At 41.5% G+C, this 14,141-nt stretch overlaps 1 protein-coding gene across 2 annotated transcripts; it reads left to right on the top strand.

Moving 5' to 3' along the window:
• The first annotated feature begins 209 nt into the window (after positions 1–209).
• On the top strand, positions 210–13,103 carry LOC126999393 (tyrosine-protein kinase HTK16-like). 2 transcript variants are annotated; one of them, XM_050861951.1, is made up of 18 exons: positions 210–378; positions 2,507–2,601; positions 2,751–2,888; positions 2,999–3,175; positions 3,521–3,705; positions 4,389–4,476; positions 4,713–4,871; positions 5,082–5,338; positions 5,514–5,693; positions 6,266–6,418; positions 7,211–7,343; positions 7,832–7,956; positions 8,468–8,641; positions 8,746–8,883; positions 9,297–9,405; positions 9,894–10,065; positions 10,549–10,675; positions 11,994–13,103. In XM_050861951.1, the coding sequence occupies exons 2-18, from the start codon at positions 2,508–2,510 to the stop codon at positions 12,174–12,176; spliced, it is 2,592 nt and encodes an 863-aa protein (XP_050717908.1). In that variant the 5' UTR covers positions 210–378; position 2,507; the 3' UTR covers positions 12,177–13,103. The 2 variants fall into 2 exon arrangements, with proteins under 2 accessions (XP_050717908.1, XP_050717909.1); XM_050861952.1 differs by having other exon boundaries at positions 213–378; positions 5,130–5,338.
• The last annotated feature ends 1,038 nt before the right edge of the window (positions 13,104–14,141 follow it).

Here is a 14,141-nt window from a genome sequence, read left to right on the forward strand (position 1 = left end):
AGAAACACAAACAGCAGGGAAAGCAGGGGGAGGGGGAGGGAGGATCAACCAGGGTGCCTCGATCGTGACGTGTGTGTGTGTGTGTGTGTGTGTGATTAGCCTTCCATGGTCATTATTTACGCAACAAGACTTCCATTTCCTGCTGCTGAAGATGAAATAAAGAAACACAAACAGCAGGGAAAGCAGGGGGAGGGGGAGGGAGGATCAACCAGGGTACCTCGTGCGTGTGTGTGTGTGTGTGTTGGTGACGCATCAAGAGAGAGGAAATCCGGGAGGGACGCCGATACTGAGGTCCTGAGGCTGGTCATGCTTTCAGTCCTCGTTATGTGACGCCCCAGGGACACAGACAGCACGGATGGCAGCACCCTGAACCCTGAGGTACGCCCCTGGTGGTGGTGCTGAGGCTGGCAGGGTGAGACTAGGGGGGAGGGGCTGAAAAGCAGTGTGTCAGAAAAGTGTCACCCTGCCAGTCTTGTCAGTTCTCCGTGATTTTAAGTTCTAGTGTTCTTCGGGTGTTATAAGTTGTTGTTTTTCGGTTTTTGCGTTAGTTTTTATCTAGTACAAGTTGCCTACGGGTATTGCCACAGGTTTTCAGGTCCACAAGTTGTCTACAGGTATTGCCATAAATTGTTTTCAGGTCCACAAGTTGCCTACAAGTATTTCCACAGGTTGTTTTCAGGTCCACTATGTTGTCTTCAGGTCCACAAGTTGTCTACAAGTATTTCCACAGGTTGTTTTCAGGTCCACTAGTTGTCTTCAGGTCCACAAGTTGTCTACAGGTATGGCCATAAGTTGTTTTCATGTCCACAAGTTGTCTACAAGTATTTCCACAGGTTGTTTTCAGGTCCACTAGTTGTCTTCTGGTCCACAAGTTGTCTACAGGTATTGCCATAAGTTGTTTTCAGGTCCACAAGTTGTCTACAAGTATTTCCACAGGTTGTTTTCAGGTCCACTAGTTGTCTACAAGTATTTCCACAGGTTGTTTTCAGGTCCACTAGTTGTCTACAAGTATTTCCACAGGTTGTTTTCAGGTCCACAAGTTGTCTACAGGTATTTCCACAGGTTGTTTTCAGGTCCACTCGTTGTCTTCTCTGGTCCACAAGTTGTCCACAGGTTGTTTTCAGGTCCACTCGTTGTCTTCTCTGGTCCACAAGTTGTCCACAGGTTGTTTTCAGGTCCACTAGTTGTCTTCTCTGGTCCACAAGTTGTCTACAGGTATTGCCACAGGTTGTTTTCAGGTCCACTAGTTGTCTTCAGGTCCACAAGTTGCCTACAGGTATTACCACAGGTTGTTTTCAGGTCCACAAGTTGTCCACAGGTATTGCCACAAGTTGTAGTCTTCTTTGGGTATTATGAGTTGTTGTTTTCTTTAGGTGTTTTCATAAGTTTTCATTTATTACAAGTTGCCTGTAGATATTATCACAAGTCCGAAGATCCATAAGTTGTCTACAGGTATTAGCAAATGTATTAGAAGTTGTAGTTTTTCGGTGTTATCACAAGTTGTCCAAGTATTACTACAAGTTGCCTTCAGATATTACCACAAGTTGTCTTCAAGTATAAAGTTGATCAGTACTTTCAAGGTTCACATTACATACATATTATCTTAAAGTACATCTGTTCAGGACTGATTATTATGTGGATGACTACAGGTGTTCATTATTTTCAAGGCACATTACATACAAGTTGTGTAGATATATATGTTGAAAATTACATTGATATCTAAAGTTTATCTGATATTTCAGGTACATTACTTACATTATCTTTATATATATCTGTTCAGAACCATTTGTGTTTGTGGGTCGTATTTCAAAACATTTTGTCACCCAAGATCACATATTTGACAAGGCTTTCGTATGAGTTGAGGGCATTTCCAGTAGTTTTATGACCCTGGTGATAGTTTGACCCTTCCTTAGTAACATGAGCCTAAAGAAACACTCAATAGAACCTGATTGACCCCCTCTTTGACCTTTAGAAATAGTTGATATGAGAAGCAAAAGTGTCTTATAATACCAGCCTATGTCTACAGTTAATCAGTATTTTCAAGGTACATCTTATATAAGCTGTCTCTAGGTTGAGGATTACGTTGTATACAGTTTCTCAGTATTTGTAAGGTACACTAAATACATGCTGTCACCTAATACGTTTTCAGCCTCCTCCATTAGATACCTCATAGTAAAGACCTGCAGTTTCATGGGAAAGTTAGTTTTAATTTAGGATCACCCAGGTATTATTGTAGAAGCCAAGGGGATTGTTTATCAGACCTGAGCCACCTATTTCATGGACACAGACTATTCATTTATGAGTAAAGAATTATGCTTTTTCACCGTCAAACAGCAACAAAGATACTAGAGTAAATTTATTGCAGAATATGCTCTCTGGGTTGTTAGGATGAATAACAACCACTGCAGCATAGATACTCTGGCTGTCTTGACCCTGGGTGGGCTGTCGTGACATCTGAAGGTTTAATGAGTCACACAGAGCTGACTGGGACATCTCTTTTTTTCAGAATGGCTTCTTCCACGTCTCGATCTGACATTGATGAAGACAGGTTCTTCTTTGGCAAAATTACTAGTGAAGAAGCTGATGCAATTTTACTGAAAGGTAAGACACCATGACACTTAAACTCTAGCCAAGTAAAATATAAAACCTTAACTAATAATTTTGCATGACTGGATTATTAATGTTCGTTGCAGATTGAATAATGAGTAGGAAGATGTGTGTTGTGAAGTACTCTTACCTACCAATTGCAGAAGGTGGTGAAGAAGGGACGTTTCTCATCAGGGAGAGCTGTTCATCTGCAGGGAACTATGTGTTGTCCTTCATAGCCGACGGCAAGCCAATACACATCCTGATACAGAAGTACAAGGGTGATGCATACTTCTCCCTAGGTAGGCTGGTAAAGGTTGAACAATGTGCAAAACTGCCATCAGCTGAACTATGAATACATGCAGGATTAATATAACATCAAAGAGTCATCCTTCCTTTGTTCCCATATCAGTTCTGTTGGGTGTGGCCCCAGTGTTCCATGGCCTGGACAGCCTGGTGGCCCACTACAGCCAGTTCCCTGTGGGGTCCTCCACCACCATCCTCAATCGTCCTTGTCCTGGCAACCCATTCCCGCCTGATGTGTGTCTCCACGGCTCCTCCAGTCTTCTTCACAGATCAACTAGTCAAGGTACAGTATGTGAAATGTCAAGTTTTTACCCCTCAATTTAAATTTTAACCCGTCCGCTGCGATTGGCACGGATTTTGCCTTCACTGATAGCCTGGTAACATATAGTCCCAGGTTTTTCTCTGCCTCTGTGGTGGATAGTGGAGTGTTTCCCATGTGGTATTGGTACGCTGGATATCCCCTCCCAAGGTGCAGGACTTTACATTTTTCTTCATTGAATTGAAGCAGCCACTTTTTGATCCCTTTCTGTAGCTTGGTGATGTCTACTTGTAGGAAATCTGCAGTCAAGGGGTTAAGAGATTGCAATAACTGAAATTAAAATGACAGTGCATCATTTACATCTTCCAGGGAACATGATAGTGGTGTCTGAGCTGCTGAAATCAGGCTACAAGAAGATTGATGTGAAGAACACCACTGGCCAGACAGCCCTTCACATTGCCTGCATCAAGGGCTACAAGGAGATCACGGAGATGCTCATAGAACACCAGGCCAACGTGGAGGTGCGGGACGAGGAAGGAGTGACGCCCCTGCACGTGAGTCCCAAAGTGTGGTGGTTCAATTAGTGATGCTTTACTCTGCCTTTCTCAGCCCCTTACTGGTGGAAGGGGAAGGTGCCAGTGGTAGTAAAGGTGGTGGAACACTTACTATTACATACTCTATTATTATCTGTCTTTTGTTTTGATCTCTTCATTGTAGTTATATAAGAATTTGTTTTATATATGCATGTTAGATTATTTAATTTGTATAAATTTACTTTGTTTATTTTGCCTTTCTTTTGAAATGCGTCAAATTTTGTACGCAGTTGTGTCCATAATTTGATAGAGCACCATATTTCTTTTTCAATCAAAATTATAAATAACTAAAATGAGTTGTCTCAGCTTCCATTGCTGTAAACAAAAAATTTACTCCAGCACAGTAATGTCAGACCTGTGAAAGAGTCTGTACTCTCTGTTTACTTGTGCCTCTGTCATCAGAAATTCACCAACCTGGTTATCTCTTCAGCAAGGGATTCTCTTCGTGAAAACCGTTTGTTAAGTAGAAGAGCTTAGTAGTAGTTTTATAGACTTGTCTTTGCTGGTGTGTTGTGACACATTCCTACCCTGGTAAATATGGTGCTCAGATATGGTAAGCTTTGTCTGTGCAGAGCATTAGTGTTTTGTTTGCCCATCATTTAAGTTTTCCTTTTTTATGCATGGCATTTACTGTTATGTTGCAGCTTGCCTGTAGGTACAATAAGCCTGATATAGTGCAGCTCCTTGTGGAGATGGGCCAGGCAGATATGCAGGCCAGGGCCACAGGAACAGGTAAACTATTGACATTACATTGTATTTACAAAGTTGTAGCTGTACTGCAACAAGTCTATTTCACAGAATGATCTCCCCTCTAACTGTAATGTATTTTCTTTTTTTCTTTTTTCAAATTTTTGCCTCCATTATAATATTTAGATGGATAGTTGAGTGAACCTCATACTAGTATAATCCATTGCTGTGAGGTTCCTGTGCAACACTAATAGTTGTATTGGTGATTTTTTTCTGCACAGGCTGTGTGGCTCTGCATGAAGCTACCGAGCATAATAGTGTGGAGTGTGTCAGGATGCTGCTGGCCATGGGTGCTCCCGCCTACCCCAACAATTCAGTCCACCAGACCCCAGCAAGCATTGCCGAGACAAAGAACCATCTGGAGGTCCTGAACCTGCTAGGTAGGTATGGGGTGAAGTAATGCTGTGTAGAAAGACCATTACAGTAACTCTTCAATTTCCATAGCTTTATTGAGTGAATTTGTGGACTTGTCATTATACTTGTCTTTATCATCATTCTTCTTCTTCATTTAACGTCCTTATTATCCCTTATGGGGTTTGACGGGCTTTGAATCTCTCCCACTCTTGACGATAATAGACTCTCCTTCTCAGGTCTTCCTCCACACCTTCAAACTAGTGATGTGAGTGTTTGCCCCGCAGTGAACCACAAGCCACGGGTCCCTCAATACACACTGAGGGATTACTTTCATGGGAACCTGGACCGTGGCTCCGCCCAGGACCTGCTGCTCTCTGCCCCCTACGCCTCCTCAGGGTACTTCCTCCTCCGGCACAGTTCACGCAAACACCTGGCATACGTACTGTCAATACTATGCAAGAAACAGGTGTATAATTTTGAAATAATGAAGGAGGTGAGAGTGCTGTCATTATGATAGCCATTCTAAAGTGAAAATTTCAAGCAATGAATGTTAGTTACGGTGCTTACTTTTGTTAAATGGAGCTTCACGTGTGTCCCCACAAGTACTAAATATTTTGCAGACTGCAGTACTCTATTGCTGTTATTAAGGACAAGTTTTACTCACACAGCACAACGGCATGTTCTGTATTGACGATGGTCCATACTTCCCCTCGCTGGAGACCCTGGTGGACCATTACCTTCGCTTTGTGGACGGCTTACCCTGCCGCCTCAGGACACCCGTTGGACCGTCACAGAGCCACATGGAAGACACATCCTCGTCCAGAAGTCCACTCCTTCCCCTCAGCAGCGTAGGTGTTGTTGCTGGACTCACTTGACAGACTGGTGAAAAGGGGGGCAAAAAGTATAAAAAGGGGAGCAAAAAGTATAAAAAGGGGAGCAAAAAGTAGCCACAAGTTCTTGTTCAAATGTTGGTGCCTTTTTTTTTTTTTTTTTTTCTTTTTTTTCTTTTTTTTTTAGCATAGGAAGCAGCTCAAGGGCAAAACATGAAAATAAAAAAAGTCTGCTGTCCACTGCTCCTGTAAAGAAAATAGAATGAGAGGCCAAAAAAAGAAGGTCAATTTCATATGGAAAAGTGTCTTGTGATATTCCACCCAAAATTGACCTCTCTTTTGGCTACTCTTTACTTTTATCTTTCATAGGAGCAGGGCTTTTATTTTTTATTTATTTATTTTTTTTTTTAAATCTTTTTATTGCTCTTGAGCCGTGTCCTCTGATATTTTTTTTCTTACTCTTTTTATTGCCTTTGAGTGGTGTCCTCTGATGTTTTTTTTTCTTTTTTTTTTAACTTGTTTTATTGCCCTTGAGCTGTGTCCTCTGATGTAAAAAAAAAAAAAAAAAAACTAACATCTTTTCTTCGCAGAGGCAAGGCAGTACAGAGAATGTGGAGTCTCCAGAGATCCACCTCACACCCTCCCACTCCAGAGCAGCCTTCAGGACCTCACCTCAGCTCTCCATGGACCACCTGGACCACTCTCGCATACCCTCGCGGCGTAGCAGCTGCTCTTTCTCTAAGGTTGGTGCCAAAATGTGGGTGGTTCACTCCACATTTGTTCTTTTCTAATAGACTACTATTATTTGGACTCTTATTTGGTCATAGAAAGGAGAGCAAAAAGTAGAAAAAGTGGGGCAAAAAGTAGAAAAGGAGGGAGCAAAAAGTAGAAAACGAGGAGCAAAAAGTAGAAAAAGAAGCAAAAAGTAGAAAAGGAGGAGCAAAAAGTAGAAAACGAGGAGCAAAAAGTAGAAAACAAGGAGCAAAAAGTAGAAAAAGAGGAGCAAAAAGTAGAAAAGGAGGGAGCAAAAAGTAGAAAACGAGGAGCAAAAAGTAGATAAAGAAGCAAAAAGTAGAAAAGGAGGAGGAAAAAGTAGAAAACGAGGAGCAAAAAGTAGAAAACAAGGAGCAAAAAGTAGAAAAAGAGGAGCAAAAAGTAGAAAAAGAGGAGCAAAAAGTAGAAAAAGAGGAGCAAAATGTAGAAAAAGAGGAGCAAAAAGTAGAAAAGGAGAAGCAAAAAGTAGAAAAAGAGCAAAAAGTAGAAAATGAGGAGCAAAAAGTAGAAAAAGAGGAGCAAAAAGTAGAAAAAGAGGAGCAAAATGTAGAAAAAGAGGAGCAAAAAGTAGAAAAAGAGGAGCAAAATGTAGAAAAAGAGGAGCAAAAAGTAGAAAAAGAGGAGCAAAATGTAGAAAAGGGGGATTAAAAAGTAGAAGAAAGGGGAGCAAATAGTTTTCCCCTAGCTCCCCTGAAGTTTTCCTATATATGCCTTTATCTGCCCAGCGAGTCACAGTCCAATGATGGTCACTCTACCGGCAGGAATATGCCAGTTGTGAGGATGATAACTTCAGTTCTTCAGAGTTTTGTCCGATGGCCTCTAGTCAAGAAGATCTCAAACCTTCTCGACACTATTGTACCCAGGGTCCACAACAACCTGATATCATTGTTACAAGTAAGTCAGTATCAGTACAGATTTAGTTTTATTGGTAAGACGATGAGAATAGTTTCCCCTCTTACAAAGGATGGCGATGTAAAAAGATTTGAGTAAGGAAAATTAACCTGGTAGCAGCGACGGGCCAGATTTGTGGCTTTACCGTGTAGCAGCGACGGGCCAAATTTGTGCCATGATATAAACCCCCCAAAATAGATGATACATAATCTGATCACAAATGCTTTGATATATATTATGAAATGGTTTGTGTGAGGGGTGATTTTTTCTCACTTTTCTCGCTTGGAGGGACCATTAAGAAACATGATCCCCGCTGCTACCAGGTTAACAAGAAGGTATAAAGACGTCACATCACATATTCTCACTCTCACCCTCACCTCGGCATTACCTGAGTTCACACCATCACTAATCCTTCCGCTGCTCCACAAGCTTCCTCATTTCTACTCCACTGTAATAATGATCGCCGTTATCATCTCCATGTTATGTTACAGAATCGCTGAGCCATGTGACTCATGACCTGATAGACTTGAATAACCCAGAGAAGGCAGTTCAGAGGACTCCAGGAAGCAATTCTGTCACTCGCCCAAAGCCAGCGTCACTCTCACTTGATCTCCAGGTAACCTCAACTTTTGTGCTCTCTGAAGTTTTAGATTTTCACAGTTTGATTTATAATTTTATTGCATTTATGTCTTTGGAAAGAATTCTTAAGTTAGTTTAGATTGGAAGGTCTTTTTATTTTATTGTGTTTATTTTTATTTCTGCGGCCCTGCTGCACAAGACTTTCTACTCAAGCTCATCCCTATACTGTCCATATTCCTTTTGCAAGCATCTTTACTTTTTCATCCCTCACGCTGGTTAACTCAGGAACAATCTTCCTTCATCTGTATTTCCTCCTGCCTATGACTTGAACTCTTTCAAGAGGAGAGTATCAGGACACCTCTCCTCCCGAAATTAACCTCTCTTTTGGCCACTCCTCTTAACTCTTTTTATAGGAGCAGTGGTTTGCAGGCTTTTTTTTATTGTTTTCTTTTTTCCCCTTGAGCTGTTTCCTTTACTGTAAAGAAATAAAATGTCAGTAATATGTGTTACCACTTGAGTATGATTTAATATGAAATCCCTCACCACAGAACTTGAGTATGGGGAATGAGGAATCTGGCAGCAGCCCCACAATGGATGGCAACAGGACCTGCGAGATATTTGGTGAGATTGACGTCAACCATCTCACCATCGGGGAGGAACTTGGCTATGGGGAGTTTGGCTCAGTGCTCCGAGGGAAGTGGCTGAGCCCCTCGGGAGACAAGGTGCGTCAGGCTTGGCTGTGAAGAATGGTATTGAAAGATTGAAGAATAAATATGTTCCTGAGACGAATGTACAATTCATCTACATAAACATTACTTCTTTTCAGATTGATGTTGCCATAAAGACCCTTCATGAAGACAGCAATGTGCAGAACTTCCTCAAAGAAGCCAGAGTGATGATGAACCTGAACCACCTGTACATCGTTCAGCTCGTTGGGGTGTGTCACGGCCCGCCCGTTGCCATGGTGAGCAAAGAAAACTTACTCTTCTTTTTGTTCTTGCGCCTCTTCTTCCTCCTCCTCTTCTTCTTCTTCTTCTTCCAACTTTTTTTTCGTTAAATCTCCTTATTTTCTCTTACGTAGTTGAACGGAAAGAAGAGGAGAAAAAAATGTCATGGTGAGCAAAGAAAACTTCCTCTTGTTTCTTCTTTCTTTTTGTTCTTGCTCTTCTTCTTCTTCCAACTTTCTCTTCGTTAAACCTCCTTATTTTCTCTTACGTAGTTGAACGGAAAGAAAAGGAGAAAAAATGTATTGTTATTTTTATCATTATTGTGGTTGTCTCTATATGACTGAACCTATGGGTGTGATAATTCTGTCCTTGAGACCCATTGATGTTTGAACGTGAGGTTGCTCTGTGGCTAATACTCGGTACTTTCCAGGTTCAGGAGCTGATGGCTATGGGATCACTTCTGGACAATCTCCTGGACCATGAGGACGAAATATCAGTAGACTTCCATCATAAACTTTGGGCGGCACAGATTGCTGAAGGTATTACTCTGTTAACTGCTCTTAAAACCTAACTGCATGCCTCCACCTCTCCAGCTCCTCACTCTTTCCTACTCACCTTCTTCACTGTAGGAAAGAAATCTCACCCAAGCCAAGAATATGAGGATGTAATATATTTTTCTCTTTACCATACTCATTCAACATTCTCATTCGTCGATATAACCAACAGGAATGACTAACTGCATGCCTCCACCTCTCCAGCTCCTCACTCTTTCCTACTCACCTTCTTCACTGTAGGAAAGAAATCTCACCCAAGCTAAGAATATGAAGATGTAATATATTTTTCTCTTTACCATACTCATTCAACATTCTCATTCACCTTCTTCACTGTAGGAAAGAAATCTCACCCAAGCTAAGAATATGAAGATGTAATATATTTTTCTCTTTACCATACTCATTCAACATTCTCCTGCGTGGATACAACCAACAGGAATGAATTCAACATTCTCCTGCGTGGATACAACCAACAGGAATGATGTACTTGGAGCAGAAACATTTTGTGCACTGTGACCTGGCAGCACGAAACATCCTCCTCTCGTCCATGACCCTGGCCAAAATCAGCGACTTCGGCCTGTCACGAGCACTGAGTGTTGACAAAGACTATTACACTGCCAAGGAAGGAGGAAAATGGCCCCTTAAATGGTAGGTGGAGAGCTGTACCTACCTACCATTGTACCTAAAAAGCCAGTGTATCCCTCTCTGCTTTTGGGGAGCAGTGACGTAGCAGGCTTTTCTTTTTTTTCTGTATCTTTTTTTTCGCTTTCACGCTGTTAAGAAAATTGTAGAACCTGAATGTGATGTTAATTGATAGGCAAATGTGTGGAGGCAATGAAAGTGATGCTCGTGTAGATCTGTGAAGTGCATAAGATGGCCAGGGTTTCAAACAAGGCAGCGCAGTCAAGACGTAATGCTCAGGACACCTCTCATCCCGAAACTGACCTCTCTTTTGGCCACTTCTCTTTAACCTTTTTTTTTATAGGAGCAGTGATATGTGGGCTTTTTTTCATTATTGTCTTTTTTTTGCCCTTGAGCTGTTTCCTTCACTGTAAAAAAAAAAAAAAAGTCTGTATCATTGACGTAGGAAGGTGTTCTGAAATAGTAACATTATCCCCCCCTTCATTTCAGGTACGCTCCGGAGTCTATCTATTACGGAACCTTCACACACAGCAGTGACGTGTGGAGCTACGGCGTCACGCTCTGGGAGATGTACACCTTTGGGAACCAGCCGTATGGAGAGATTCCAGGCAAAGATGTGAGTGGTGGTGAAGGACTTGGTAAAAATTCACAGGGGTCTTTGTCCTCTAACCCCTGTGAATGTTAGTGTGTCTTCCATATGAATCAGGATATAATCAGTGTATTTTCTGCTTATTTTACTGGTAGTCACTTCACATTCTTCTTCATTGAGTCGCTAGAAATTCACAGGGGTCTTTGTCCTCTAACCCCTGTGAATGTTAGTGTGTCTTCCATATGAATCAGGATATAATCAGTGTATTTTCTGCTTATTTTACTGGGAGTCACTTCACATTCTTCTTCATTGAGTCGCTAAAAATTCACTGGGGTCTTTGTCCTCTAACCCCTGTGAATGTTAGTGTGTCTTCCATATGAATCAGGACATAATGAGTGTATTTTCTGCTTATTTTACTGGGAGTCACTTCACATTCTTCTTCATTGAGTCGCTAAAAATTCACTGGGGTCTTTGTCCTCTAACCCCTGTGAATGTTAGTGTGTCTTCCATATGAATCAGGATATAATCAGTGTATTTTCTTCTTATTTTACTGGTAGTCACTTCACATTCTTCTTCTTTGACTTGGCAGAAATTCACAGGGGTGTTTGTCTTCTAGCCCCTGCAAATGTTAGTGTGTCTTCCATATGAATCAGGACATAATCAGTGAATTTTCTCCTTATCCTAAAGTTAGTCACTCCCTCATTCACCTTTCCGTGCCCCAGCAAATGATGAAAATCCACAATGTAAGATTCATATGCAAAGGATGAGTGACAGATTACAGTTATTGTGGAACAGAACTCAACTATGGCTGTCAATGTTTACTCTTAGGCCACCCAAATATTGAACTGCAGCTAACAGGATATATTATCAACTCCTCTCCTCTTACTGACAGTCTTCTACCTCTTAAATTCTGCCGCCATGTTGCATCTCTATCTTCTATCAATATTTTCACTCTTGACTGCCCTTTTGAACTTGCTGACTGCATGCCTATCCCCCTCCCGCAGCCCCGCTGCACACGACTTTCTACTCAAGCTCATCCATATACTGTCCAAATCCCTTATGCAAGAGTTAACCAGCATCTTCACTCTTTCATCCTTCATGTGGTAAACTCTGGAACAATCTTCCTTCATCAGTATTTCCTCCTGCCTACGACTTCAACTCTTTCAAGAGGAGCGTATCAGGACACCTCTCCTCCCGAAATTGACCTCTCTTTTGGCCACTCCTCTGAACTCTTTTTATAGCAGTGATTTGCAGGCTTTTTTTTCATTATTGTTTTCTTTTTTTCTGCCCTTGAGCGGTTTCCTTTACTGTAAAAAAAGAAAAAAAATTTGATTCAACATTCCAGGTGGTTGCCCTTCTTGAGAGGAATGAGAGACTCCCCAAACCCGACAAGTGTCCCAAGGGTGTGTATGAGTTGATGCGACGCTGCTGGGACCACAAACCAAAAGGGAGGCCGTCCTTCCGAGAGCTGGCGACCATCTTCAGGACGATGCCGGAATACATCAACATCAAGCCATACTTCAAGTGATGAGTTTATTCTTGTCATTTTTTTTACTGAACCTACTCACTGATCCTTATTTATAGGGCTTCCGTGTTCTGTTTGTGCAATGCATTTGATTCTTGTGCCTTAATTTGTAAAGTATTTATATTAATTGCACAGTTATTTGCCATTATCTCAGTGCTATATTATTAATGTAAAGATGTACTTGAATCATCACCATTTTAGTCATTCTCGCCATCGTCATCTCATTTCCTATACCAAGCAGGCCGAGGGGGAGGAGCAGACTCAGATATATCAGTGACACACACAACTCACATTCCACACAGCCACTTGTTTAGCCTCAGCCCCTCACACGCCATTTTCACAGTTCGCCATGATGGGTTAGTAAGCCTCCAAACCAGTACCAAAGACTTCAAAAATTCCTTGTGCAGTATTTTGTGTTCATGCATAAGTGAGGAAACCATAGGGGAAGTCTCTCGTGTATCAGGCCTTACACTGAAAACCTAATCATTGTGGAGTGTAGAAGATTGAATAGTTTGGTTTGGGCGATAAGAAAGCCACTGTTGGACTGTGAAATCGGCTCTGTGTCTGATGATGGTCACTCGCCTTGGTCAGTGCACTGGGTACCATGTCAGAGGATCGTATGCAAGCTTTCAAAAACTGTCACCAGGTTCTCAGTCTCTGTTGAGGGGATAGATAACATGAGGCATTGTGGTTCTATGGGGTTGAAAGCCTGTCCAGATATACCAGACCAGGGACAGGTACAGAACACATTTGAAAGGCTGACATAGTTACTGAAGCACTTGACACATTCTCGTTCCCAACCCTGAAATTTTACAAGTTTTTTACTATACCGGAAAAGTATTAGCCTGCAGAACACATTTGAAAGGCTGACATAGTTACTGAAGCACTTGACACATTCTCATTCCCAACCCTGAAGTTTTACAAGTTTTTTACTATACTGGAAAAGCCTGCAGAACACATTTGAAAGGCTGACATAGTTACTGGAGCACTTGACACATTCTCATTCCCAACCCTGAAGTTTTACAAGCCTTACTATACCGGAAAAGTATTAGCAGACTCGACATGAATCTCACTTTTTATTTATTTAGTTCCTGACTCATCATGACCTTAGAGAATATAATTACCTCATATCAGGCTTTGCTCTCTATTAGTTTAGTCTTTTCCTTAGGCATTCATGTCCTCATCTCCTTTACTTCCTGTGATCCTAGTCCGTGGGCAGTAGTTCGAGAGGCTATCCCTTTACTCATCACATCGCTATCATCATTACTCTTACTCATGGGACGGAGAGGCTATGCATAGTAAGTTATAACAAAAGACGTGTTCATGAGAGAGTACTTATGTATGGAGTATGGAAGTTTGTAAATTGTCACACAGATATCAGCACTTGTACCCAGATAAAGCATTAGGTAGTCACATTCAGGAGACATGCACCTGATTTTTTAAAGTATCAGTCTTTACTAAGAGAGAAAAACATACAAAACAAAACAAAAAAAAAAGAGAATAGTACAAACAACCTATAATCAAACCACTTCATACAGTCCGTTTGGGCGTTCGATTCCGCAGGTCCTTTCCTCCCCTCTGCTCTCCCACACAGTCCCAATACCTGTTTTTTTCTCTCATATGTTACCTATAACTAACATATGAAAGGAAGAGATGGGTGTTGGGACTATGAGGCAGAGCAGAGGGGAGGAAAGGACCTGCGGAATCAAACGCCCAAACGGACTATTTGAAGTGGTTTGACTATACTTATCTGACATCCACGCCATCGTTACCAAGAAGGAGGGAACAAAAGACAAGACAAGACAAGATGAACAATATTAACGTGGCCGAGTTGTCTTTCTCGACCCGTTTTTCAAGGCGCGGTTAGTTGGTTTAGTTGATTTTTTTATATCACAATTTATGACTGAGTTTGTAACATGTCAACTTAACTGTGAAAAGTCAGCACTTCTAACTGACTCGGTCCCAAAA

The sequence above is a fragment of the Eriocheir sinensis genome, chromosome 16, assembly GCF_024679095.1.
Source record: "Eriocheir sinensis breed Jianghai 21 chromosome 16, ASM2467909v1, whole genome shotgun sequence".
Taxonomy (NCBI): Eukaryota; Metazoa; Arthropoda; class Malacostraca; order Decapoda; family Varunidae; genus Eriocheir; species Eriocheir sinensis.

Coding starts and splice junctions, on each gene's coding strand:
- LOC126999393 (XM_050861951.1), top strand. CDS start 2,508: ATGGCTTCTTCCACGTCTCGATCTGACATTGATGAAGACAGGTTCTTC. Junction 2,602..2,750: donor TGATGCAATTTTACTGAAAG/GTAAGACACCAT, acceptor TACCAATTGCAG/AAGGTGGTGAAGAAGGGACG. Junction 10,066..10,548: donor GGAAAATGGCCCCTTAAATG/GTAGGTGGAGAG, acceptor CCTTCATTTCAG/GTACGCTCCGGAGTCTATCT.